The sequence below is a fragment of the Neophocaena asiaeorientalis genome, unplaced genomic scaffold, assembly GCF_003031525.2.
Source record: "Neophocaena asiaeorientalis asiaeorientalis breed wild unplaced genomic scaffold, Neophocaena_asiaeorientalis_V1.1 scaffold433, whole genome shotgun sequence".
Taxonomy (NCBI): Eukaryota; Metazoa; Chordata; class Mammalia; order Artiodactyla; family Phocoenidae; genus Neophocaena; species Neophocaena asiaeorientalis.
In genome coordinates this window covers 3,064,283-3,091,324 of record NW_020175040.1, presented here as the reverse complement: position 1 = coordinate 3,091,324, position 27,042 = coordinate 3,064,283, and the positions used below count along the sequence as shown (strand labels likewise).

Below are 27,042 nucleotides of genomic sequence, written 5' to 3'. Positions count from 1 at the left end.
TACAGACCGCCGTCCGATTGCCGTTAGACGTTACTACCCAAATACAGAACTCAAAATCATCACTTTAAAGGTTTAACTCTATATTTGGTCTGTGCAGGGGCTGCGACAGGGCCCGGGGGCCTCGTCACCCGTCATGTTCCCCTGACACCAGGCCACCTGGGCCACTAGACCCGGTGCCACCCCAGCTCAACCGCAAACCCCCACCGAGGGCGGGGACAGCCTGTTCGCTCTCAGCCAGACGCTGCGCCGAGTGCTGAAGCCCCGTCGGGCCACCGCGGAGGCTCTGTCCTCGTCCCTAGGCGCGCAGCAAGCTCGGCGGTGCAGGCTGCGTGCACAGCCGAGCGGGGGAAAGGCACGCTCTGCCCTGAGAGGATGGTACGGCCCCAGACAGGTCCCTGATGAAAACGTAAGAGAAACACTTGCGAAAATGTACCCGAAGTCTCTGAAGAACGAGGCCAGCCTTCCAAGTGGCGCCCTCGGCCCGGGCAGAGCTGGTTTCACTGCAGGGCCCACAGGCCGACCGTGCTGCCCGAGCTCCACACGTCCTCGGGCCCAGCGGCCCCTCCAGCTGCAGGGAGCACCTCCTGCGAAACCAAGCAGAGTGGTGAGCCCGGCGACCGCGGCACAGCGCAGGCCCACACGCGCCCCTGGCCTCCCTTCGTTGAGAACGCTCGTCTTCCCCCTATTTTAAGCATATATTCCTTGAAGGATTTTAGTATCAACAAAACTAAGCAAAGGTGAACTCGGTCCTCTGCTCTGGGTTTCCTCAGAGACGGGACTGTCCTCCCTGACCTCTGACCCTCCCCACTCCCAGTCACGGTCACAAGCTGCCGTCCGCGGCATCAGCGCAGACGGGCTCCAGCCACGTGGCCGCACCACCACCACCACCCAGCCTGCCACCAGGGAACAGCGACCCCCTGCTCACTCGTACACGACCCTGAGATGAGGAACACCCGACGGACGGAGGGGATGGCCGTGAGGCCGTCCAGACGCCGTGACCGCACGCCCTCCGGTTCACCCCCACCCCGTGCTCCGTTCAACATTCACTTCTAACGTTACGGAAAATGTCGAATGGCCCAATTCGAATATAAGAAAACCAAAATTACCGCTTGTTTCTCACATAAACGTTTGAAATTGGGTAAGCTACATCGTTATTTTATACCCGAATCTCAATTATCCACTGCCACCCATACTCAGCCCATTTCCCCACAGGCTAAAATCTGGCCCGCCCAACTTCCACGATTCTAAACGTATGACCCTTGAAGACCGTATCAAATTCCACCCCATCTACTGTGATGAGTGAATCCCAGCTGTACGCTCCACCTTTTATGTCTCGATTCCTAGCCAACTCTTCCACAAAGTGGAAAAACACCCTGGCAACCCACCCAGCGAGTCCCGTGCAAGGCCGCCTCAGGGAGACACCTCAGGAAGCCGGAAGCTTCACGAGTGTCAACAAACCCAAAGAGCAAAGAGGCATCCAGACCTGGAGGACGTAGACGGGCATGACAGCAAGCAGGGGTTGGGAGACAGGAGGCTGTGGGCCGGGCGCCAACGGGAAGACCACGTGCCCTGAGGGGTCATCCTGGGAAGGCAACCGCACACGGCTCAGTCACCTTGGCCCGAGGAGTCCCGCTACCTTGAGACGCAGCAGACCCAGCGCACCCGCCTTCCAGGGGCGGCCTGAGGCCCAGCAGTGACCGGAGCCCTCCCCCAAGCCCAGCTCGAGGCCCAGCTGCATGGCCCCGCGGCCCGAGAGCCGAGTACACAGAGGTGCTCAAGGAGGCTGGGTCAGAGCTATACATCCTCAGCGTTTAAACCTCTTCTCTCCCAAAACCCTTCCAAATCATCTTCCAGCCCCTGGAAAGCGAGGCTGAAGGTGACAGTGTCCCCAGAGCCACAGAGGTGGGAGCAGCCGCAGCTGCAGGTCCGCAATGGCCCCGGCGCAGCCCAAGAGGTGGCCAGCCCTGCCCTGAGGGCCTCAGTGCGGCAGAGAAAGTAAGAGAGAAACAAGCTCGGCACCATTTCCACACAGGCCACCTCCTCCGGGCGCATCCTGGCACAGCATGGGCACGCCGCCTTCACCCGGCCCCGTGAGGACAGAAGCCAAGTCCGGGGACCCGGCAGCACAAGGAGCCAGACGCACTGCCAGTTGTCTGCGGGTGCGGCCACGGGACCTCAGGCAGGAGCGGGATGGAGTGCAGAGGGCAGGCTGCAGGGGAGCTGGACGCGGGGAATGCGTGGGGAAGTGCGGACACAGTGGAGTGACGGACAGGAGGGGCAGGACAGCTCACGGGCTCTTACCTGCAGCAGCTGGACCTGGACGCACGGCAGAGCCACGCCGGGCACTGCAAGGTTGCCCCACAGCCAGGCTCCCAGGCCGGCATGGACGTCACCTTCCCCTGTGCTCGGTGCGGGCCCCGCGGCTCCTGAAACACACAAGGCCCCCAGACTCACGGCCGCTCAGCCAGAGGGAAGAGGCCAAGACCAGGCCTCCGCTTAGAAGCTGAGCAAGGCTCTCGTGTCTTCTGCACAGACCCTCAAGGGTGGATTCCTCCTCACCCTCGAAGCCTGGGGCACGCAGGGTCCCTGACACACAGAGCATGACCAAGCTCACGGAAAAAGAAGGGAGGGAAGTCGGCTGCATCCCCCCCGCGCCCCCCTGCCGGCACCTCAGCACCTGCTAAATGGCTCTTTCTGTCCAGCTTCCTTCGCAAAAATCATCACTTTCCTGGTTTCATGACAACGTGCTTTTTAAAAAAATTAAGCACAAAGAAGAAAGAAAACATCCTAACACCTAGAAAGGGTTTTTCTGACACAGGAACCCTGGATTCAAGCCTGGTTCCACCACCAACTCCCCCTGACCCTGGACAGGTGAGCTGAGCTCCGGCCTGGGGCTCCCACTGCAGGGTGGGGAGGATGGACCACGTGGATGTGCTCAGGGTGCAGGACCGAGCCCAGCGCAGAGCGAGCACCCAGGGGTGGAGGCGCTGCCACTGCTGGGCGGACACAGGCGTGGAACGGCTTCACAAAGACAACCTTACGGCATCCAAGCTCACTTAACAGAAGCACCCAATTCAACGTTGTTGAATTCAGCAACGCCAAAAGAACAAGCGAGGCTGAACGACTTGCTACTTCCAGAAAACACGTCTTCAGGAAAACATCTGACTGAACTCAAGTCAAAGATGAGAACCACGAGCCGCTGGCCGGCTATTTAGGTTCTGTCTCCCTCCTGCCGGGCACGGCTGGCTCTGCGGCCCGACGAGCCAGCCTGCGGGCCCCACCCCCGGGGTCTCACCGCCGACGCCCCTCCGTGTGTGTCCTCTGCGTCCAGCCCCCGTTCTCCGCCCGCCCCAGGAGCCTGACGCCCCTGCTGCTCCCAGCAGGACTCACTCCCTCCCCTTCGACAGGGAGGAATTCGACGTCCCCCCGTCCTCCTGGGGCCTGTGCTGTTCCAGCCACCTCTGGAATTTTACCTGAGTCATCGTTATGCTTTGAAGCCTTTTATCACCCTCAGATATTTCCCCGCAATACAAATCTGTACGTAAATTGAAATCTTGCTTATTTTTAAAGTTTTCTTAAATATACTTTCTAGAAGTGAACATTCTTCGTCTGAAAGAGTGAGTTACCATTGCAATTATCAGAAACGCAAACCCCGTCAAAGTAAGACACTAAACTTTGATAATTATAAAATATTAAAAGGAAAATTACGCTGAAAAACGCATCCAGAGGAGTGCACTGCCGGCCTGCTCCCAGGTGGCTCGTGTCCGCGTGAGCGCCGAGACTGGTAAACACACATTTCTGCCAATTAAAAAAATGTCTTAATAAAATGCTTGTGTGCTTTAGTTTCATCCCAGCTGTTCAGCTGAAAGTTCAGCTCACTGATGTTGGACGAAGCCCATGTGACATGCATGGTCAGCCTTACTCTGCTGAACGGTCCGCCTTCATTTTTTAATCCAAATGAACGTATCAAGACACGGTTCAAGCAATATCACAAACCACTATGCAGTTAAATTAAGGAAGGCGCCAAATAATGCATCTTTTGAAGTCGGTTTTAAAAGCAGACAAGATTTAAATGATGTATATCTAATATTCATCAGGTAGTCATACAGCATAAAGATGAGATGAACCTGGGCCATTTCTCCTTACTTACGCTGCAGTGACTCAGTGCCAGCTGTGTGGGTCGCGCTCTAAGTTATCTGTGAAACGAGAGCTATGATCAAAGCTCTGCTTTCATTCATGAATGTGGGCACGTGTGCTGCTCACCTAGGGGGAAACTGAGTAAAAATCACATGTACAAATCAGAAATAAACCCCACTAATTGTTTCTACACATCACGATTCCGCATTTCCTTCACACTTAACGGAAGACGGGTCCACACTGCTGAAAAGCGAGTAACTAGAGTATCACTGTTCTTAAGACCAAGCGAAGTCAGTTTTAACTACTGTATCAGCACACACCTAACCTGGAAGAAACCACAGAAGTCCTCTTTTCACCGTGTACCTTCAATCCAGTGTCTGGGAATCTGGTGACCCCACAGACCCCATGGCTACATTTACAGGAATCGCTGGCGTGAAGGGCTCTCTCTCGCCCGGGGCTCCCCGCCCCCATCCAGATTAACGACCGGGCCCGGGACAGGAGGCCCGCAGCCGAAAGCGGCCCTCGTGCGGGTGCCTGTGCCGCCCGGCCTTCCTGGACCCTCTTCTCCAGCAGCTCGACTCGCGGCAGCAGCGGGGGCTGGGAAGCTGAGGGTCTCCGGGGAAGAGCGCCCCCCACGGGCCCACCACACGCCCCAACTCCAAGCACCTCGACGCGCCCCTGGGAGGCCTGCCGGAGGGTGGGCGGGCGAACTGGCCACATCCACCTGTACAGGGCTCATCCCCGGACCAACCCACGGGGCCTGGCCGAGGGGCTCGGGAAGACCCTGGCCTGTTCCGCACTCTCGCGAGGGGCGTGGTGAGGCTGGTGTAGACACAGCGGGCGTCTGTGGGGGGAAAGGGGCAGGAGAGCCTGCAGTGGCCCCCGACGTGACCCTAGGAGAGAACGCATGGAGGCTGCGGCCCCCCAGGCCCCTCTCACGCCCGAGACCCAGGCAGAGCACCGCTGTCGGCACCACGAGGAGGGGACCCTGACCCCCACGGAGCGGGCGTTGCCCAGACTCCCAGCTCGAGCCATCGCGGTGGGTGTTCTGTTACACGACCCCAGATGACAGACGGTGCCATCGGGCAGCGCGTCGGCACTCAAGACGACCACAAATTAACCCCACGCCCGAGCGTGACGGAGAAGTCCATCTCTGCGGATGCCTGAAGGCACGCGGCCGCAAACCGAGGGTCGCCACACGGAGCCCACGACGACCGTGCAGCCCGAGTCCTCACCAGTGAGACGCTGTGGCGCTAAACGGGACGTGACGCATCTAATTAATAAGCCGAGCAGAAGAAAACTCAAACTTCCTTTTCCATGGTGGAAACCCACAAACTCTTACCAGGCAGGTAAGCTTCACACCGAACTGAGTATTCTCCACATTTATCCAAAATGCCGATCTGGGCTGGGTGACCTGAAGGGAGAGGAGAGTAAATCCAGCCAGCAGACACGCTTCCACTAAGCAGACCTCAAAAGGCCACCCTCTTCGGGCCTCAAACGGCAGGGTGAGCTGGACTCCACACTGCACGCCGGACCCCTGGCCCATCCGTGAACTACGGGACCCCCAGCTGCCCTCCCAGGGCCCAGCGAGACCAGGTGAGGCCGGCAGCACAGACCCAGCTCGGACCACGTGCGCGCCCACCCCAGCTCCACCGCGAGGCCCTCGCGAGCACACCCCTGCGCCACAGAACCTGCCCTCCACGCCCAGTGGGCGGGGGGACCACGTGGTCACTCCCCACTGGGGTTCCTCGTCGGAGCCACAGAACACAGCAAGGGACCGCTCCCTGCATTCCTGCAAGGAAGGAGACCCGACAGGACACAGCGTGGACGCAGAGGCACTGGGGCGGAATTCACTGACGTGTTTAGTCCTACACAGCTGTCGAGAAGACGCGCTATAAAAACAGGTCATTCACAAGGAGAGACGTTCACGTTATTAACAGGAAAGAGCAGAGTACTGTATCACTTCTTCCAGATAAGGACATACATGCACTTTATACACACGGAAAACGACCACCATCGAAACGAAGGACGTGGTCTCCCGGGGCGGTGGAGCACAGGCCAACTAAGAAGCCACTTCCTCTCTCCCCGACTAAGCCGGCGTCACCAGAGCCACTCACCGGACCCCACGCTCTGCTCTGCGCCCAGTGTCCCACGGGCCAGCCCGCCTCAGCCCCCAGGGCCCTCCCACCATTCCTCTTTCCTGAAGACGCACCAAGAGTCTCACCAAGTTCATCTTCCACAGGAACTGAAGCCTGACGGGGGGCTTCAAGTTCCTTTGGGATTTTCAAGGAACTGAATAAAAGATGTAAATCAACACTAGAGGCAGGCGTTTCAAGCCAGGTATGGGGAGGCCCTGAGCAGGCCTCATCCAGGCCCGGCGTCCTTGTCACTGGGGGTCCCAAGACACCTTGTTACTGTTAATGCCATTATGAGTGAGGTCCGTCTTTCGTTACTTTTTTTCGGTTTATTCTAATAGAAAAGCTACGAATCTGATATTTGCAAGTTCATTGTGCAATGAGCTACCTGTCCTTCCCTCTTATTTCTAATGACTGGAGTCAGTTCCCTTGGGTTTATAACCGTCATCGGAAAGCAGTCACCACTTCTCCCTACGTACCCACCCTCCTCCCGACTTCCGCAGACGTGCCTAACGCCCCTGTGCTGTTGCCCGGCTGCCTCTTCCCCACCGTGATGGGAAACGACGCTGCCAGTCTGACTTGCTTACTAGGGAAATCTTTCTGGTTCCTAAGGATGAAGGTTTCATGATTTTTAAAAATCAGCCATAAGGACTTCTGTCAACTGCCTTGCTCGGCATCGGTGAGTACACAACAGTGCCCACCCCGACCCCAACCCGAGAGAGGCCGTCATCCGGGCCGCGTGCTGGCTCCCCAGGAGCACCGCATCCGCCACACTCGCGGTTGGTGAGACACGGCCTTTCTGCGTGCGACGTGGTGCCGCCAGGTCCCTGAAGACTTTGCAGCCCTGCACCATGGGGTCCGTCCCCTTCAAGTTCCTACCCAGAAAATGGGGCATCAGTAGCCACGCCTCAGGCTGCCGTGAGGACGTGGAGAGGGAACGGGGTGTGGGGGAGCCCAGGACACAGGGCATAGGACCAGCCCTACGAGGAACTCTGTGGGACACCGGGCGGGACGGGGCACCCGTGTGCCGAAGCTCACGCTGCTAGCCGTGCACCAAGTACAGGCGTGTGTGTTTCCAGGGACGTACAGACGAGCCCACACCCACACGCGCTGATGAGGGAGCAGGGGCACCCTGCCAACACCAAGGGGCCGAGGGGCCCTCAGCGAGGTCTGTGGTCACAGAAGCAGCTGCAACGTCACCGCCCCTCAGAGGTGCTTCTCGCCGGGGGCCGGTCGGGGCCCAGTGGCACCCAGAGGGGCTCCGTGCAGGCAACAGGGACGTGGGTGACGGCGCACTAAAGAACAGCAGCACCTCAGGCGGGCACTGCCGCCCCAGAGTCCAGGAGGGGGACAGCACACGGGGCCGGAACCACGGCAGGGCCGCCCCGCCGGAACGGGCCAGGGAACGCAGCGCGAGCGAGGTCCTGGTCCCCTCCTCCTGCCCCGCTCCCAGGACGGAAAGGCCAAGCTGGGCCCGCTGGGAAGGGCAAGGTGAGGACCCACCCAGAAAGGCGGACGGACCCGCAGAGCGAGCCAGGGCCGTGCGCCGCGCACAGCCAGCCAGGCCCAGGGCCGGTGGAGGGGGCGGTCTACGCGGCCGGGAGTCCTCCGCCCAACCGCAAAGCCGGGGCCTGAAGCACACACGGCCCTGCCCGCTGCTCTCCTTAATCTGCTCCCACGGCCGTACGGACGGTCTGTGAGCATGAACCGTGAGCGCCCGGCGAGACCCACAGCCTTCCCTGCACGCTCTCCAGTCCCGCGCCCACCCCCGGCCCGGGTCTGCATCCTGCCTGGGTCGCAGGGTCCCCCGAGGCCCTCACGCACTCACGGAACGGGCAGAGCTGCCCTCGCCGCTAGTCAGAGGGTGTGCTCAGCGGCCCGGCCCCGCCGGCCCGGGGCACCCACACCGGCACCACGCTGACCTCAGTGGGGGACCCCAAGAAGCCCCTGCTCTCCTTGCCTGCGCCGTGTCCCTATGGCTTACTTTCACAAGGACAGGTGGAAGAATCCTTTAGAAAATACCACGTCCCTCTTCTAATCACGCTCTCACGGGAGCCCAGTTCCGACAGTGACCCAGAGGCCCCAGCGGCCTGGCCTCCCGCTGGCTCCGAGCTCGTTCCCAAAACGCTCCCAGCCAGCTGCTCTGGACAAAGGGCCCGTGCTGAGCGCACCCTCCGGACCCGGGCCTCGCCAGAACGGCCCTTCCCCTGCGCAAGCCCACACGGGGCCTCTGCCCCACGCGAGCCCGCGAAGCCTCGTGGGCCGGCTCCTCGAGATGCCCACGCCCCTCCCGACTTACTGTCTTCCTTGATCACTGTGATCGCAGGAGCCTCCTCCCCGCCGCGCCTCAGGCCAGTTCTGTCCCCCCCCTTTCAGGTCCCGCCCACTTGGGAAATGTCCTCCTTGCGAAGGGCGCCTTCTCCACTGTCCTTCCTCCAAGCTGCGGCCACAAAGGGCACTCCTGCGGCTGAAACGGGGCACTTGGGTAACACCTGAGCCCCATCACTTTCCGGGGGTCCTTCGGGTTCTCTTCTGAGTCACCGTCTATCCCCTCCCTGCAGGTCTCGCTCATTCCTCTCAGTTTATTTCAAGGGCCAGAAGCTCCGGGACGACGCTGACACAAGGGGACGACGGCGGTGAGTCCAAGCAGGTGACCCACCGTTAGGGTGGGTTGGCTTCTGGCTACAGAACCTTCCTTCCATTCCTATTTCCATCAGGAACAGAAACCAATTTTTAGAATAAAGAGAGGATATGTTGAGAAGACAGTACCGTTCCGCAGGGACCCTGCCCTGTGAGACGTGAGTAGCAGACTTCCTACTGCAATCACCTCAGGCTCCCTAACCCGCTGTGGGACAGCAGACCAAACGCGCTGCCGAACCCCAAGTGTGTTTTCTGGGGAGCGGTGTTCTATTTTCAGAAGTCACCATCCTGGAGACACCCAGGCCATGGGCGATTCCCGTTCCCACGGCCCCTTGGCAGGGCACCGACCGTGCCTCCACCAGGGGCAGACCCGCCCACAGCTCAGCCCCGGAAACACTCACTCCACTCCATCCACGGCATCCAACCCTGGTTTCTGAGTAACGATGATCTGTCTTCTTGGAAAACCACGCATCTTGTTGCAAGGACTCCAAACTTACAATCAGGTAGTACAGAGGATTTCTATTTACTTCCCGCTGAATCTGTGGAATTCACTTGCGCTTCCCCCTGTCCTTTGTAAAACTGCTCAGACAGATGTAGCAAATGGCAGCCCAGGAGCTGTACCCACTTAAGGCTGCTCTGTTTGACCCACACAGATTTTTTTTAAAATCTGAGTAGGTTTTCACACTTAAGTGTCAAAATCAGGATTTCTGACTCATCTTAGTCTGTTCTGTTTCCGTCTTGAAAGACTCAGCCCCTCCTCCTTGATCAAGAAGGCGCCCTGCTCGGCGCACCCGCCCCTCCCACACGGAACCACCACCGCCAACCTTCCAGGGCCGCAGGCACTGCACCCGCCTCAGCCCAGCACAGCCCCTCGGGAACCCCCAGCCCGTCGGGACCCCCAGCAGGTGCTCTTCCGCCTGTTTCACAGGGAAGGCTGGGGCCCGAGAGGCTACCTGCTCAAGTTCGCGCCAGCACACGGCGACCCGCTCCTCCCGGAAGCCTCTAACCAGCTCCTGTTTCCCCTTTCACCCAAGAGTTCTTACTAAGCTTCATTTTGTTTCCCAAGTGATTATTACTGTGTTTTTACCACATTACGGTCAAAAACGTGTAGTGCCAAGCTGTTTTTTCCTAGACTTTGCTATGGTTTTCCTGACGCCTAACTTGTTCGGTTCAACTTATATAAATATTCCACTGTCATGGAGTAGCACCTGTTACAACTTTACTAATCCCACTGTAAACATATCTTACATCTTTATTTGTTCTGCTTGTTCTGCAGATAATTAAATGAACAAATCCCAGTACTGCTAGGTTTTTATCCAGTTCTCCTGGAGTTCCATCTGTGCTTACTTCGTACTGTTCGCTACTGTACGTTTTCAGATAAACATTCACACAGACGGTCACAAGTCACGGTAAGACTGTCGATTATGTGTGAGCAGCAACTGAACATAGGAAAAGCCTTCTCTGTCCCAATTGTTTTTCTTTGAATTCTATGCTTCTGATAGTAGTATTAACCCCTACTTTGTAACTTTTGTTTTTTGTTTTGCTCTATCTTGTCTTAACTTTAACCTTCTAAGTACTCCCGTCCTTCTGGGACGTCTCTTCTGGGACGTACTCCCGTCCACAATACGTCTCTTCTGGACATCGTGTGGCCGGGGCTTTGCTTTCTGTCTCCGTCAAAACAGTGGGGGAGGGCTTCCCTGGTGGCGCAGTGGTTGAGGGTCCGCCTGCCGATGCAGGGTAAAAAAAAAAAAAAAAAAAAAAAAAAAAAAAAAAACAGTGGGGGAGTCCCGCTCATTTACGTTTTCACTGTCACACAGACGTGTGTGTTCTGCTGGTTACAGCTCCTCCAGCGGGCACCATGCTTTCCTCCCTTCCCTGCCCTTAAAGAGCAGAAAGGGCACATCCGTTCACAGTTCTGAAGTCGGGTACGTTTTTTTTTTAAGCTTATTTTGCTAACTGTCAGCTTCAAGAATAAAAGTTTCTCTTTTACGTTGAGAAAATATTCTCGGTTTGAGGGGGGGGAACCTCAGCACTCAGTAGCAGCCCAACGGCAACAGCGTTGGATTGTAGACCCCACGTCCACTTTTCAAATCGTTCAGACTACGCATTCCCTAAGAACCAACGGGCGCGCTGCACCGAACCGCGGCGACGCCGCGAAGCCACAGTGCTTACGCGACTCGACTCCACCAGCAGTCCTGCTGCTGCAGCTTCTCTACTCTCGGACCTATTACACCACACCCCGAAACCCAGGAAGTCCCCAAACCCAGCTTTCTCCCAAGTTTGGTGCCAAAGAGAACGCAGCAGCGACACGCGACCCAAAAGCACGTGAAGGCAGTTCACAGTCTTACTGACTCACTTAAGTGAGTGCGTCTCACTAAAAAGCCAGCACCAGAACTAGGCGTGGCGAGAAATACGGAATGTGTGTGCCACACCCCCACCCTAAAACGCAACACGCTGACTCCGAAGCACAGCAGCGTGGGCTCACGTGCGTGAATCTGCTTCCCAGCACGCCCACCGGGCGTCCCGAGGCAGCAGCGCCCTGGGGCAACAGGCAGTGGCACGACCCGCACCCAGCGTGGGAACGGGCGCCCTGAGAAGCGGCTGCTCCAGGGCTGGTCCTGGTGGTGCCAACAAGTGAGGGGAGTGCCTGGCAGGAGGGCACAGGAATCCAACCAGAAGAGCTGCCAGTGGCCAAATCGACACGGATAGTATCGATTATGACCCAGCGCCAGTGACGTTACGCCGAAGGACGTCAGTGTCTTCGAGCCCGTACTGATGTAACTGACTGCGCTGATAAGGGGAGAGAAGGGACAACCCTCCCTTCCAGAAGATTCTAAGTAATACACGCACAGGCGGAGGGAAATGGAAAATCACCGTCAGACCGCCACAGCGATGACAGCACAGGCCAAGCCGTCCTCACATGCGGAACAAGCGGGCGGGTGAGGAGAACGGACCCGGCGCAGCGTGGGACCGGGCTTACCTCGCCCCGTGGCCCAGCCCCCGGGAAGGAGTCTCGAGGCCTCTGGAGCGCGCCATCTGGCAGACAGGCCCCTTCAGACAGTCTGACAATGTGACTCGGGGTGGCAGCCTCGGGCCACAGGGGCAGCTCGGCCTCCGGAGGGGGTGGGGCCGTCAGCACTGACCACAGCGCCAGGGACAGGGCGGCTGGTGGCTTCGCTGGGAGTGTCCTCTGCCTGCAGCCGACTGTACTGTGTGTCCCTTTGCTGCGGTAATCCACAACCATGGGTTCTGAGCCCTCCTAGAGAATTCGTGAACCCAGAGAGTCACAGGGACCCTTACACTTGCTGGAGGTGTGAGAGTGCGGTAATCCTGCAGGGCTGCACTCCAGCCCAAAGCAGCCACCTCGAAACAGACATTTATCACTACAAAGGGAAAAGCAGGGACTGCACCATGGAGGACACAGAGGACCCCACTTCAACCAAGGGGCCAATGTCAGCTTTGCCCCAATAAGTCTACTGCATGGACCCCGACAAGATGCAGGGACAAGGGCACCTCACTTTGGGCCCCCCAAAACACACAACCTTGGTCCAATCAAGAGAAAGCACCAGACAGACCCGAAGGGAGCGACGCCCTGGACTGAAGGGCCAGCATCTCGACAGGAGCCTCTGGAAGGTCGAGGAGCAGACACAGAGGAAGAGGCCGAGGGGCTGACCCAGGACCCTGGGCAGAAGAGGGCCCTAGGGGACCGTCTCGTGCACGTGAGGTCCGAGCCCATCAGTGGCCCGTGGCCCCGGTCCTTCCCCAGCTTTGTGGACACACGTGATCTCGGACCACGTCCACACGAGGGAGGGTGGGTGAAGGGCACCGCGACTGAGGACAACACACGTGGAAGCGTGTTTCTGCAAGTCTAAAATGCCTCCAAAGTAAAGGGTCAGGGAAACACACAGCTAGGCCCCGAGGGTTCTGGAAAGGGGCTGCGGGTCTCTATTTATGTTCCCCTACCTCCTGGCTGTTACGGGACACAAGAGGGCTTTCCAGGTCACGCGGGGCAAAGGTGAGCGAAGGTGAGCGAGGGTGAACCTGCACACCCCAAGAAGCTCTTCCCCCGCCGTCACGTGTGCAGGCTGCACACTGGACAGGTTCCAGATTTCTATTTCCCTGGAAAGTCGATAGTCAATGAGCGTATAAAGTACCCTGACCACCCCTGGAGGATGCAAAGAAACCAGCTAGCTCGTTATTTTGAAAACTGATTCAGAGAAAAATGTAGACATTTCTGCTGACTTTCTAGCTTGAAATGGGAAAGACATCAGCGTCCTCCTGCAGCCTGACGATGAGCAGTCCAGACCCGGGGCGTCCGCGGCTGGGCTGGCCGTCAGGGCCCCACAGACTCTAAGTCGAGTCAGAGCAAAGCCTCCAGCCGGAGCGCCTGGTTTACAGGAAACACGGAGACGGTGACCTGTTACCCTGAAGCGTGAGACCCGCCAACCTGACGGGGCAAACTGCCCAGCCTCCAGCGCACGCACACACACGCACACGCACACGCACACGGGCGGGGCTCCGAGTGTGAAAGAGACCCCAGACATGCAACAACCAACAGGAAATACGGGCCTTACTTGGGTGATTAGAATAAACAGGCATAAAAGCATTCATGGCATCTGAAACGACTGAAAACGGGAACGCTGGCTGGATACTGACTTTAAGCGAACACGTACTGCTAACTCCTAAAGAGGTGATGACAGTGCCTGGAATGTTCTTAAGTGTCCTTGTATTTAAAAAGATAACGCTGAAATATTACAAAAACAATGAAAACAAAACTGTCCAGCTCACCAGGGGGCACTATTTACCGCCCCAGAGAGGAGGGCGCTGCCATTACGTGAAATAAGACCCTGTCACATGAAGAAAAAGAAAACGTAAACTAGTATACTGCGAATCCTACATACCTTTCGATGTTTTAAAATATATTTTAGATAAACTTTTTTATACAATGAAATCTACAAAATAACGTTATTTGAAGAATTCAGCGTCACCTTCACAAAAGGACTGACTCAGTTTCCCTTAAGCACTGTGCCCACTACCCCATTTTCAGGATGGACGGAGGAGGTCACAAACTAGCAGGTCCTGTCTGGTGTTTTTTCTTTAAATTCAAACAAGACGCCGACACTTTAAAATCAGAAGCGGTCCTGCACTGGGGATCCACAGCGCCACACGCCCCCTGGGGGGCTCCACGAGACGCGCCCGGCCCCCTCCCCGCACACAGCCTCACCTGTGTGGCTCCCAGCTCCTCTCTGCTTTTTTTCCTTGGCTAGTTGAATGGCTCGGGAATCAGTTCTTGCTGAGCCCCCGCCTTCCTGAGACCAAAGAAAAGCGTATCAGTCACGGGACCCAAACAGTAGAGGGAGGGGAGCGGGGGACCTACTGAGCGCGCGGTCTGCTTCCTGAACAGACCCCAGCAAAGGCTCAGAGAATCAAATACCACATCCAGTGACAGCGACAGCTGCACGGACTTTTGAGTTGGAACCATATACGTGATTTTACTCTCCAGAGAAGCAAAGTTTATTCCTTAAAGTCTAAAACATACTAAAATACTTCACACAGAAAGTGAACTGCAGGCCACTCTGCTGTCTGACACACGGAACCAGTGTGTCCTCAGTGACCAGGACTCACCGACTGCGGCCCCTCCCCGGGTTGCAGGACGTGTCACGCCACGCCCGCTGGGCCACCCCGGGGGCCGGGCCCTGTGCGCCACGGCGGCTGCTCAGGGCAGCTGCTCCACTCGGGGTCCCACCGGCCAAGCAGAGCGGGAAGTGCATCACCGAACCGGGGCGTCTTCCGAGGGACCTGACGTACGCGCACGGGACTGGGAGCGCCGCAGCCCTGCGGACGCCCTGCGAGGACACGGTGGAACCCCCATCCCCACAGAGAGAGGCTCGGGCGTACCTGCGGCCCCTTCGCCACGCGCCTTCTGGGCTCACAGACGCCAGGCTGGCCCACGTCACACAGCTAGTGAGAGAACGGACAGGGTCAGGGTCAGGGTCAGTCTCGTGCTCCGCCGGCCCTCGGCCACTGCCGCATCCCTCACAGAGAGCGCCGATTCAAAGGAGTAACTTTTCTTTATATCACGGTAAAATAAGATTTAACTTTCTGAATATAAACAGCGCCGTCACATTTAACCTGCACCACAAAGAAAAACCTACTCGATCACTCCCACCTGAGGCTGAGGTAAGACGTTCTCTTAAGAATCTCTGATTAGATTACTTTAAATTATATTAAATGTATAACTGACATAAATATAGTTAAAATATATTAACTGCCAAGGCTCGCAACTGGAGAAGTGCTCTTATAACCCTCCAGAGACAAAGGCTCCCAGACCACTCCCTTTTTTTGTTGTTGTTAATTCAAATTAAAAATTTTTGCATGGTTTTAGTTTCCGTTAAGCCTTAAGAAACATTTGATGTCCCAATTCCTCTTGGCTACGACTCCATCTGAGGATCTGCTATTACGTGATAAGCTCAAATGCAGAACGTTTCATCATTATGAAATACCTCAGCTTTTTTCAAGAAAAGACACGTTATCACCAAATCACAGAACTCAAAAAGACCTTAGAAACCATGTAGCCAAAGCCCCTCATTTTAGAAATAAGCGAGAATTTAAGGCTCAGACACGTGAAGCGATTTGCTCAAGGCCATAAAAACCAGTCCGTTCCAGACTCGAGACTGGAGCTCAGATTTCCAGACTTGCAGGCGGGAGCTCCATCCTTTCGCAAACCCCTAAGAAACGTCTGCACGCAGATTAATCCAGAACACCGCACGACGGGTGTGAGACGTGACCGAACAGAGCGCTTCATACCAAGTAGAAGCCGCCGGTCCCCGCACCAAGTCCCGCGTCTTTCCGAGGCCCGAGCTCCTCTGCAGGGCTGGACTCCACAGGCCGCGGCGCCCCTCCGCTCCACGCCTGCTGTCTGACGGCGTTGGGCTCGGGGGCCGAGTCTGGCTCCACTTTGATGGGAACCAGCAGCTCTGGGGCACTGCTGTCTCCCTGGGGGCCGCTCGCAGAGGTCAAAGCCTGGGGGTCCCGACTCAAGCTCTTCATGGGCAGAGCCACCAGACAGCCCAGCGCCCCTGGGTCCACGGCCTGCACGTCACCTGCAGCGAGGCTGCCCTGCTGGAGAACCGTGGCTGCCGTCCCGAGGACGAGGGGCCTGTCCGGGCCCAGCGGGACGTCACTGTGGGCCACCAAGACCAGGGGGCCCATGGGCCCTGAGGCAGCCTGACTGGCAGGGAGGCCCCCCCCGAGAGAGGCGCTCACAGAAGTCACGTCGACAGTCAGGATTCCAGTGCGGAGCGCCTCGTCGGAGGTCCTGGGGGCACCACCGCTGTCGCCAGGCGTGTCGGAGAAGAGGACCGCCAGGTCCACGCTGCTGAACTCGCTCTGGCCGGGGCTGCTGAGGTCACTGCTGGGCGCGAGCGCGCTTGGAGCTCCCAGCGGAGGGAAGAGGTCTGAAAAGGAAGGAACGCTCTGGTGACCTCAGGCCCTCAGAGACCAGGGAGCTCTGTATGTGCTCAAGACGTGAGCAGGCGGCCACCGAGGGGACAAGGATGGCTCTTCCCGCCGCCGGTGCCTGGCCCGCAGGCGACCACGGCTCTGCAGCGAGGCACTGTGGGGGACACACCCGGCGCCCTGTCCACGCCGCCCGGAGCCTCGAGCCCACAGGCATCTCCCAGACGACGGGCGAGACCTGGGTCAACGACGCTCCCCAAAGTCACACCGCCCAGAGACGGAAGAGGCAAGACTCAAACCCCAGTCCTACTGGCTTCACACCCTGAGCTCACTCCACCACGAGCAGCCACCCCAGGAGACCAAGCACCCTCGCGGAGCGGGCACCTGCAGGCCTCGGGCCACGCTGAACCCTGGCTCCCTGCCATTCCTGGCGTCAGCTACGTGGGTCCACGTCCCATCCAGCTCTCTGCCCACTTCGCGACAAGCAGCTCCTCCAGAACGAGAGGGCGCAAGGGCAGGGACGGACAGCGGGGAAAACCTGGCCTGCCGGCCCGCCTGCCTCTGGGCTGGAGCAGGGCGCCCCCAGGGAGCTGCGGAGAGCGCACGGCAGACACCGCACTCTGCAGGCCCGGCCGTGGCCTCCTGGATGGAGCTGCTCCGTTTCCAGGCCCCACTGCCCCCACTGCCGCGGGTCCCGGCGCCTGTGCCCCTCAGCGGCAGACACAGGGCCTGGCCCTCAACAAGCCGCCCTCGTTCACCTCACTGCTGCCGCAGGGCAGCGCTCTCCCAATACTTGATTATTTGTTATTCAATTAAGATTGTAAGGAATCAGATGACCGCTGCGAGAACACGGAACACTAACATACTGTAAGGAAGCTTCAGTGGATGTTCAAGTTGAGGGCTCACACACAAGAACACCCAATCACCCCAATCCTGGGGCTCACCAGGCACCAAGCAAACAGGCAACGGAAGCACAAAGAACTCGGGCACAGCTGCCAAACGAGGCCTTGACTGCCCCCCTCCTGCGGCTTCCGACACCCAGGCCCGGCACCATCCCTCCCTCCCAGCCCTGAGCTGATCCCAAGCTCACCCTGTCCAGCCGTGGACCCCACGTCAAAGCGCCTACGATGCTTCTGCTGTGAACCTATGAAGAATCTACTCTGGACGCCATCCCCCCAAAAGGAAATAAACGACACCCAAATGCAGAATCTCTCACCTGCAGCTGTCACATTGCTTCAAAGTTTAAGAACCGGATCAACCTGTCACTGCTTCAATCATCACCTAGTACCAAGGAAACGCTCTGAAAGGGCAGTGACTCTGAAGTAATTAAAGCTGGAAACACGTCTCTTTTTCAGAAGTTTCCTTGATAACCTTGATGATTCAGCTCCCTATGAGAAAATCAATAATAATCTAGGCAAACAGACACCAGTACGCTCATAAATTTCCTATCAGCATTCTGCTGATTCCACAAATATTCACTGGAGACCTGCCAACGTGCAAGGGCCCACATTCAAAAATCATTAAACAAACATTACACAGAGCATCCAGCATCAGGCCACACCACGACCTCACTCCGGCACCTCCTTGCCAACGTGAGCCCCACCTGGGACCAACGTGAGGGGGACCCGCGCAGCCAGTTCAGGGCCTGGCACAGTCCGTCCACAATAAACAGATGCTCCCAGGTACCTATTTATCAGGAGGCAAGCCTGGGGCCCCGTCACACACCCGACACGAGACCGCGTCACATCGTAAACGCCAGGCCTGGGACACACGCCCCTGATCACCTACCTGACACGAGACCACACCACAGCATAAATGCAGGGCCTGGGGCCACACGCCCCCATCACCTACCCAACACGTGCTTCACATACTGGTGCTCCTCCCAGGATCACAGCGGGGAAGTGGCCATGCCTGAGGCCGGGCAGGCCTGTCACAAAGGTGGCACCGAGCAGGGCCTGGCAGCAGCTGCTCAGGTAGCTACAGCTAGGACTTCACCCTCCAGGCCCTGCCAGGAGCAGCAGGCCTGCCGGGCCACAGAGCATGGCGCTGGGACGGCTCTAGGGAGAGGCAGCCGCCGGGCCACCCAGACCCTCAGGCCCGCCCAGGGGCGGTGCACGGGGCGGGATTCTCAGTCCCAGGCCCCCGGGTAGCAGGACGGCCAGGTCCATGTGCCCAGAGTCGCCCCTCTGGGCTCGTCGTGGTTCGCGCTCTGCCCCGAGAACGTCCAGGAACAGGTCTGTCCTGTCTCCAAGGACTCTCCCGGGCACTGGGGTGGACAGGAGGAGCTGAAGGAGTCGGACGCAATGGGGGGCAGGCTTGGAATACAGGACGAGGTCACAGGGAGAGACTCAGAAGGCCAGGCTACGAGGGCCAACCCCGTGGAAGCCGCTCAGAGACGAGAGGGCAGGTGACAGGGTCAGAGGCGGGAAGCGGCAGAAGAGGCCACGGGGCCACGCAGCGTGGCAGCTGCGGTCCCTGCCACGCGTCCCGTGGACTCCGGGCGCCCTCAGGGCCGTGCGCGGGGCCGACCTGGGTGCCGGTGGTGCTGCCTGATCGCGTGGGCCTTCATGCTGTGCTTGGAGGCAAAGAGCCTGTGGCAGCTGGACGCCGGGCACCTGCTCTTCGCAGCGGCCGCGTCCTGCAGGTGCTTCTTGGAGTGAATGTAGAGGCTGCTCCGTGCGGAGAACCTGGCACAGCACCCTGGGCAGAGAGAGGGACGCGTGTTAGCCTGAGGGTCCCCGTCCCGGCAGCACCCAGACGGGGCACGTCCCCGCTCGGCCCCCGGCAAGCGCCCTCAGGCAGCATCACGAGGAAGCCTGAAGTCCTGCATCGGCCGCACAGGACACGTGACCTGCACAAGCAGGCTGACCGCCTCCACTAAGCTGCTACTGAAGAAAACCTGCGACTCCGTGACAGCTGGGGCTGGAGACCACCCCAGAGACCCACCACTTCCTCTCATTACGCCCCTGAGAAGCTGTTGCCCAGACGGGCCGAGCAGATGGCCGGGAATCAGAGGCAGGAGGGGAGCCCGGAGTTGGCCCTGCCCAAGTCCGCAGAGCAGACACACACCCGGGGCAGAGGGAAACAGGCAGACCCGGAGATACAGCCACCCTCCTTCACGCCCCGACGTCCCACTGCTGGAGCTCGGCACGGCGGGGTCACGGGAGGGAAGAGGGGTTCCTGACGGCCACAAGCTCGTCACCTCGTAGGGACACAAAAGCAGCCAGCTGTCCTAACACAGGCGGAATAAAGCCCGGGGTCAGGCCACCCAGCGTTCCGGGAGCAGAGGAGAGCGCCCCCCCCCACCCCCCGAGGAGGGAAGGTCTCAGGAGATAGGTCACGTCTGAGGTGCCGGGCGGCGTGGCCACCACAGCAAGGAGGTACGGCCAAGGGGCTGCCAAGCCAGGCTGTGGGGAGCTGCAGGACCGGCCCCACCCGTGTACGGCCGTCTCGACCCCCCCTGTAAAGCGGGGCCTCCACGGTACTCACGACGCCCAGGAAGGACGCCACAGGGAAGGAGACGGGGTCGCTGGGGGCTGGAGGAGGGCTACTGCAGGAAAAGAGGCTACGCAGAGAGGATACGGCCACGGCAGTAAGGGCTCTGCTACCCCTGAGAGCAGTTCTGAACTGATTTCATTTTCAAACAAAACTTCACACCCGTTTGCCAGGTCAGGCTCAGGTCAGGCTCAGGACGGGGCACTTGGGAAACACGAGAGAGAAGAGACATCTCTGGTCTTGCCCCCGGGGGCCCTGTCGCCACGCGTGCTCCACACCGCCCCCCCCCCAGCTGGGACCCTCGCAGAGACTTCCAGGCGTATCGCACGGCCTTCCCGAGGGCGGGGTCGACCACCACAGGGACGTCACCGTGCTGCTGCCAGCAGAGTTTCTACTTGTAGAGATACTTGCGAATTCGACAGGGAACAACGCAGGTATCATTTTAATTTGTATTTCCTTTGACGATCAGAAGTAGGACCATTTTTTCATGTGCGTCAACGACTACGTCTTCCTAATTACGACATAATCTATTGAGGCTTGTGTCACTGCTTTACAAATTAAGGATATTCACACACAGCCCCACGCACTTCTACCACGCTACCACCCCGCCAGGGGAAGGGCAGAAGCAACGTGTCAAAGACAGACTTCCCTCCAAACCCCAGCTCGTCAGGAGTCTGCCCAGCTCGCACCCACATTCCGTGGGCCCAGAGAAGCCCCACCAGGCACGCGCCGCCCTCAGCCCGCCCCCGTCCACACTCGCTGCCGTGCTGCACTCCCCGTCCTCTCCTCCTCCGGCTACTACTATGGGAACGGCGGGGAGTGGCGGCCTCTTAACTTTTTATTGAGAATGTTCCGAACGCCTACAAAACCAGAGAAATGGTGCAATCACCCAGACCCCAGAACTGTCAGCTCTCGGCAAGTGTGGCAGAGGGTCCTGGGGTGCCTCCGCCAGCCCGCCTTCACCGCCACACCCCTGACCAAGCGCTGCCGGTCACCCTCTGTGTCAGACCAGCGCAGAGCTCTCAAGGATGCACGTACCAAAAGGAAACTCCTCCCTCCTCCGTCCCCAGCCCGGCCCCTTCCTCTTTGCCTCAATCCCCTCAAGGAGGGAAGCCTCGCCCCGCCCACCCGCCGCCGCCATCGCCGCAGGGGTTAGGGCGCCCCCCCAAGGTCTCCCCCCCAAGGTCTCGCCAGCCGCCCGCGGCCCCTCAGCTCCTCGCCCCGGCCCACTGGCCTCCTTTCCCAAACCTGGTGTTCTCCCGGCCCAGTGCCCACCTGGCCCCTCGCGTCCTCCTCAGGCCCCTCCCGGGGCGCCCTCTGTTGCCCACCCGCACGCGGGGCAGTTCCCAGGGCTCGACCTGCCGGCAGCGGCAGGTTACTGATGTCCTCTCGGCCCTTAATTAAACTCCCTGACCCGCTGGGCCCCCACCAGCCCCCCTGGACAGAAGCAGGCGCCTTCGCGGCACCTGTCCCGCCCCCAGCCCGCTTCTCAGGCCCCAGCAGCACCTGCCCCGCCTCCCGAGCATGTCAGCAACGTCCGCACCCACCTCCTGCCTGTGCCCCGCGTCCCCGTCTCAACTGAGACGCTGACCCAGCCGCCACGCCCTCCACAGCACCCGCTCCTGAACCCTCGCCAGGCACCATGCACTCTAACACCCGCCTCTGCCGTCTACGCCGCCCCTCCCTTCCCAGCGCCTGCCCAGGCACCGGCCCATCTGCCCAGGACCCCAGACTCAGCCTAAACCTCCACCGTGGCCCCATCACCCCGCCTAGAGCCCTCAGCCTGCTGCCCACACCGGCCCTTCTGCCTCCACCGCCCCTGCCTACTGGGAGCCACTCCCCCACCCCAAGAACGCTCTGGGTGACCTCCTCTGTGCGCCAAGCACCCTGCACGTGAGCTGTGTACCTGCGGCCCCAACCGGAGCCCTGGGGAGAGGCGGGCCTGTGTCTGATTAGACCACCTGGGCTACATTCCAGACACTGCTCAGCTGGAAGCGGGTCTTTGGTATCCCCTTCTCCAGGTGAGGAAACTGAAGCCCAGAGAGCCTTGCCTGCGGTCACTGATTTGGGGGGGGGGAGGAGCCAGTGTTCAACTTCACACCCCAAGGGACCCGGCCCGCCGTCCCAGAATCGTGCCTCTAAAACGCCAGCCTGGCCTCACCGCTGTCCAGTCACAGCGTAAGGAGCCACGGCCGAGTCCGAGACACGCGCCACGTGCCGAAATGGGCTTTCTTCACGTGTTCCTTCAGTGGACCCTCACAACCGTCAAGCCCAGAGGGGACTCAGCAGAGCGCCCCCCGCAGGGCCCAGTCCCGCGGCCTCACTCTGAATCTGCTCTTTCCGACACACTGCTCCCGAGACCCGGCCACCGGCTAAAACCAGCCGAGCCCACCTCACAGCGCAGCCGACACGACGCACCCCGAAGCACCTTCCACGCACAGCGTCCAGGCGGCCGTGGGGCCGGCTCACACCTACCTTCCACGGGACACGCGAAGGGCTTGGTGCCCAGGTGGGTGACGCTGTGGCCCTTGAGGTGCTCGGCCCTGGTGAACGACTTCCCGCAGCCCTCGACGGGGCAGGGGAAGCGGCGGTCCTCGTCGTGCTTCCTGCGGGACAGAGAGCAACGGGCAGTGACCACTCACAACCAGAGAGCAGCCTCCCAGAGACCCTGACGAAGCCACCTCCCCCGCTCAGCAACCCCGCTGCTACACAGGCTGTCCACACTGCAGGGGACATCACCTCACGTACACACAGTCTTTCTCTAAGTAGACACCTCAGACCCCAACTGTGCAAGTACAGACAAACCACCCAACCTCTCTGGCTCCCAATGCAAAACAGGAGAACAAGGGGCTTCCCTGGTGGTACAGCGGTTAAGAATCTGCCTGCCGATGCAGGGGACATGGGTTCAATCCCTGGTCTGGGAAGATCCCACAGGCCGCGGAGCAACTAAGCCCACGCGCCACAACTACTGAGCCTGCGCTCTAGAGCCCGCGAGCCACAACTTCTGAGCCCACGGGCTTCAACTACTGAAGCCTGCGCACCTAGAGCCCGTGCTTGGCAACAAGAGAAGCCACCACAAAGAGAAGGCCACTCACCACAGTGAGAAGCCCCCGCTCGTCGCAACTAGAGAAAGCCTGCACGCAGCAATGAAGACCCAACGCAGCCGAAGATTAAAAATAAATAAATGTATAAAACAAAACAAAACAAAAACAGGAGAACAAGAGCTTCAGCGTCACAGCTGCTGAGAGGCCGAACAAGGGACACAGGCCAGGCGCCGAGTGCCACCTGCACAGACGCCCAGTCCTCCAAGGCGTCATCACCGCCGCGGGAAGTTTGTAAAGACACGACGAAGGCTTAGTCCATAACCTTAATTTTTTTTAAATATCAAACTGCATATTAAGTATACCAGTTAAACTTAAAAACAAGTACACACAGAAAACACTGACTTTGGGGGATCAGATTCTGTGTGGTTTTCTTCTTAAAAGGTTTCTGAATTTTCCAAGTTATTCACGTTGGTTTGTTTTTTATAGCTTAAAGAAATCCAAAGATTATTCCACCCACTGGCTTCTACTAGCAAACGACTCACCTGTTTCCAGAACTGACAGTTCAACCAAAATGTAGAGATTACCTTTTGTGCCTCAGGAGTTTAGACATGCTGGTGAAGGTCCAGCCGCAGCTGTCAGAGTCACAGATGAAAGGTCTTTCGCCTTAGAAAGGAAAAAGAATCACACCACGCGATTACAAACGTGAGCTGCGCCGGCGGCAGGTGGGGTCCAGGCGCCCCCGGCTTCTTACCTGTATGGCTTCTCAGGTGGATCTTCAGACGACAGGCTTTGTCATACTGTTTGCTGCACCCAGGGAAGGAGCAAGAAAAGAGTTCCTGTTCCCTGAAGTGGGCCCGGTTATGGGAGAACAGAGCGCTCACTGTGATGAACGTCTTCTCACAGCCTGGACAGAGAAAACACAAACCCTGCTCACTGGCGTGACGAGAATACACAACGCGGCTCACCCAGTCACCACCCCAGGGCGCTGCGTGCACTGGGGCAGACGCGGAGGACGACGACTGGGGAGCATCTCCAGACAGTGAAAACCTTCGCAGCGAAAGTAGGGGTGCACACAGGCCACCTGTCCCCACGTGACCGGGAGACACAGCACCAGATCAAGAGAAAGTCCTCCAGCACAGCCGTGCCCCCGGTTCTGTAGCTCCGACCCTGTGGACACGGTGGGAACTCAACTGCCCAGGTCGCCCATGTGAGACCAGAAACCCAACGAGAGAAATCAGAGACTAAGGAACAAGATTCCGCCTGGTCGGGCTGAGCGTGGAAGGGCTGCAAACGACTGCAGTAACACCTGGGACTTTTTCACCTGTGGGAGCGAGGCCGCATCCCCCACCCTCGTAAACGTCCCCCGGACGTCCTTGGCGGCTGGCAGCCCGGCCTCTGGCAGCGCGCTTCTCTCTCCCTTTGGTCCATTTCTTCGGGGTTCCCTGCTCTGTCAAGGGTCACCGGGGTCCTCTTCGCTCACGTGGCCTTTTTCCACCACCTGCATCGTCAACCCCAGCTGAGCCACCAGACTTTGCACATCACTAGTTCTCCTTCGACACAAAGGTTCAGTGCTCAAACAGGGCAGAAAACACGAGGCTACGAGATGCTGACCAGGAGTCCGCTGCAGCGCTTCTCAGAGCCTTTATGGTGCTGCCAGGTGCGCACAGCACTCTGCAGGACAGCCCAGGGAACCCCACTTTTCACAGCGACACTTAACTGGGAAACGCCGATCTTCCTAAATGCCTTACAAGCCTCCTCTCGGGCACAAACGTGTCTGTGCCCAGCAGCCCCAGCCATTCCTTACTTCGGGCCTTGGTGTCTTCTCACACTCCGTCAGGGAGGTCTGAACAGGCTGAGTCAGTCTCTGGCCCAGCAAGAAGCACCCTCCCCCAACCGACAGTGAGGCCTCCTGACCCAGTTCTGCAATCCTTCCCACTGGAGCCTCCTCAGCGCCCCACTGCGTCTGCCTGGGTCACCCCTCGAGACCCTCCGGTCTGGAACATTCACGCAGCTTCACTGGTCCCTCTCCTGCTCCCGCCCACCTCAAACCAACACCCCGCGGACCATTCACCTCAAAACCCCCAGGGTGACCTCGTGCCCAGAAGCAGGCTGGACCCCTGGTCCTCCTGGTATCGTGCTCAGAAGGATGACCCTGAGCTTTTTACTAGAGAGCGGCCCGCAGACCGCCGCCAGATTCCGAATGCGGGACCAAGCGTTCGGAATCAGTGGCCTACAGCCATGCTCTCCACGGAGACGGGGTGCACAGGACAGGCCAGAGCACGTGGGAAGAAAACGCGGGAACCTGGTAACGTGAATTTTCTTCCGCCCTTTCAAAATCCCACATGTGAGTGCGCTTCATAACATACATTCTAAGGAGCGCACTCCGCGTCCATGACGCATCAACAGGGTCGCCGGGCACACACTCGCGCTTCTCTTTTAAGGAAGGGCACCTGGGAGGCCCTCGGGCACCCTGCCCCCAGGCCGCCCCACTGCCCCCATTCCCTGCCTTGGCTCTGCAGCGTGGCCCCCGCACCGCAGCCCCTCCTTCCCAGGCGGGAACCTTCTCTCGTGCAGACACACACTCCCCGCGAGAGCAGCTACAGAGTTCAGGGCACTCACAGCGGAGAAAGACCCCTCCGCCCACAGCATCCACCTGCCCAGAGTCTCTCCGTCTGAAGATAAGGACGACTTTCAGAACTTTACGCAACTGTGAAGCCCGAAGGAAACAACGCTTTCAACGTCACAATAGTGGATGCACCGCACCTCCGCGATCATCCCCTCGGCGCCTTAAGGCCTCGCCTGGGCCGCGTGGCCCTGCGTCCCTGCAGCCCGGGGCACGCGCCTACACGCCGGACGGAGCTTTTCTAAGTGACGAGACCTGCCTCAAACTCCCGTCTCCGGGCCCCGCCGGCGCCGCTCACCGGGAAAGTCGCACTTGTAGGGCCGCTCGGGCTCGAAGTGGCTGCGCTGGTGCGAGCTGAGCTTGGCGTGCGTGGGGAAGCGCTCGGCGCACACCTCGCACTTAAACAGGCTCTCCTGCTCGTGGCCCTTCATGTGCGCCCTGAGGTTGTACACGGTGGTGAACTTCTTGCCGCAGCCGCCCACCGGGCAGCCGAAAGGCCGCAGCTTGTCGTGCGACTGCAAGTGCCGCTTGAGCTTGTACGACGTGGTGAAGGCCCAGCCGCAGCCGTCCAGCGGGCACTTGAAGGGCCGCCGGCCCTGGCCGCCGCCGTGCGTCAGCAGGTGCACCTGGAGCTGGTGCTTCTTGGCGAAGGCGAGCGCGCACTGCGGCTCGGGGCAGCGGTAGCCGGGGCCTGTGGGTCGGGGACGGTCCGGCGGCTTGTAGCTCCGAGCGGTCCTGCCGCCTCAGTGTGCGCTGCCTCGCATCTCGTCCCCGCCCGGACCGACCGCGCCTCACCCGCGCGTTCCGGGACGATGACCCCGCGGCTGCCGTGCCCCCGCCCCGGGTCAGTCCTCCGCCGGCCGCGCCCGTGATCTAACAAAGCGCAGGTCCGGCTGCGCCCCCTCCCCGAGCGGCCCCGCTTTGTCCTTGCTCCCCACACCGGACCCCCGCCCCGCTCCCCCTCCTCCCGCAGGACGAGCGGGTTCCAGCCTGGGTGCGGGGGGCCTCTCTCCGAGTGCCCTCCCCCCGCCCCTCAGACAAGTCTCAACTACAGTTGTTCAGTTCGTCCCTGTTCCAGTGAAGCCTCCGTGAGGACGGTGACCCTGTCGAGTCATTCACAGCTGTGTGCCCAGATGCTAGCAGTGGAGACGCTCAGTAAATGTGTATTAAATTGAGGAATGATGTATTATTAAAAGTTCTTCAGAAATACGGTACTTCGGGGGACTTCCCTGGAGCAGTGGTTAAGAATCCGCCTGCCAATGAGGGGGTCACGGATTCGATCCCTGGTCCAGGAAGATCGCACCTGCCGCAACTAAGCCCGCACGTCGCAACTACTGGAGGCCGCACACCTAGAGCCGGCGCTCCCCAACGAGAAGCCACGGCAATGAGAGGCCCGGGCACCACAACAAAGAGTAGCCCCCGCTCGCCGCAATTAGAGAAAAGCCCGCATGCAGCAACGAAGACCCAATGCAGCCATAAATAAATTTATTTTTAAAAAAGAAGAAATAAG

At 59.2% G+C, this 27,042-nt stretch overlaps 1 protein-coding gene across 6 annotated transcripts; it reads right to left on the bottom strand.

Moving 5' to 3' along the window:
• Positions 1-67: 67 nt before the first annotated feature.
• ZXDC (ZXD family zinc finger C) lies at positions 68-26,109 on the bottom strand. Of its 6 annotated transcripts, none has more exons than XM_024763371.1 (10): positions 25,831-26,109; positions 23,661-23,813; positions 23,494-23,572; positions 22,341-22,471; positions 18,900-19,070; positions 15,720-16,369; positions 14,811-14,873; positions 14,137-14,221; positions 2,302-2,426; positions 68-1,582 (listed from the first exon to the last, which is right to left on the bottom strand). In XM_024763371.1, exons 1-10 carry the CDS (start codon positions 25,961-25,963, stop codon positions 1,424-1,426), a joined length of 1,749 nt encoding a protein of 582 aa, XP_024619139.1. In that variant the 5' UTR covers positions 25,964-26,109; the 3' UTR covers positions 68-1,423. The 6 variants fall into 6 exon arrangements, with proteins under 6 accessions (XP_024619139.1, XP_024619142.1, XP_024619141.1 ...); XM_024763374.1 differs by having other exon boundaries at positions 68-584; XM_024763373.1 differs by having other exon boundaries at positions 1,440-2,426.
• Positions 26,110-27,042: the final 933 nt, after the last annotated feature.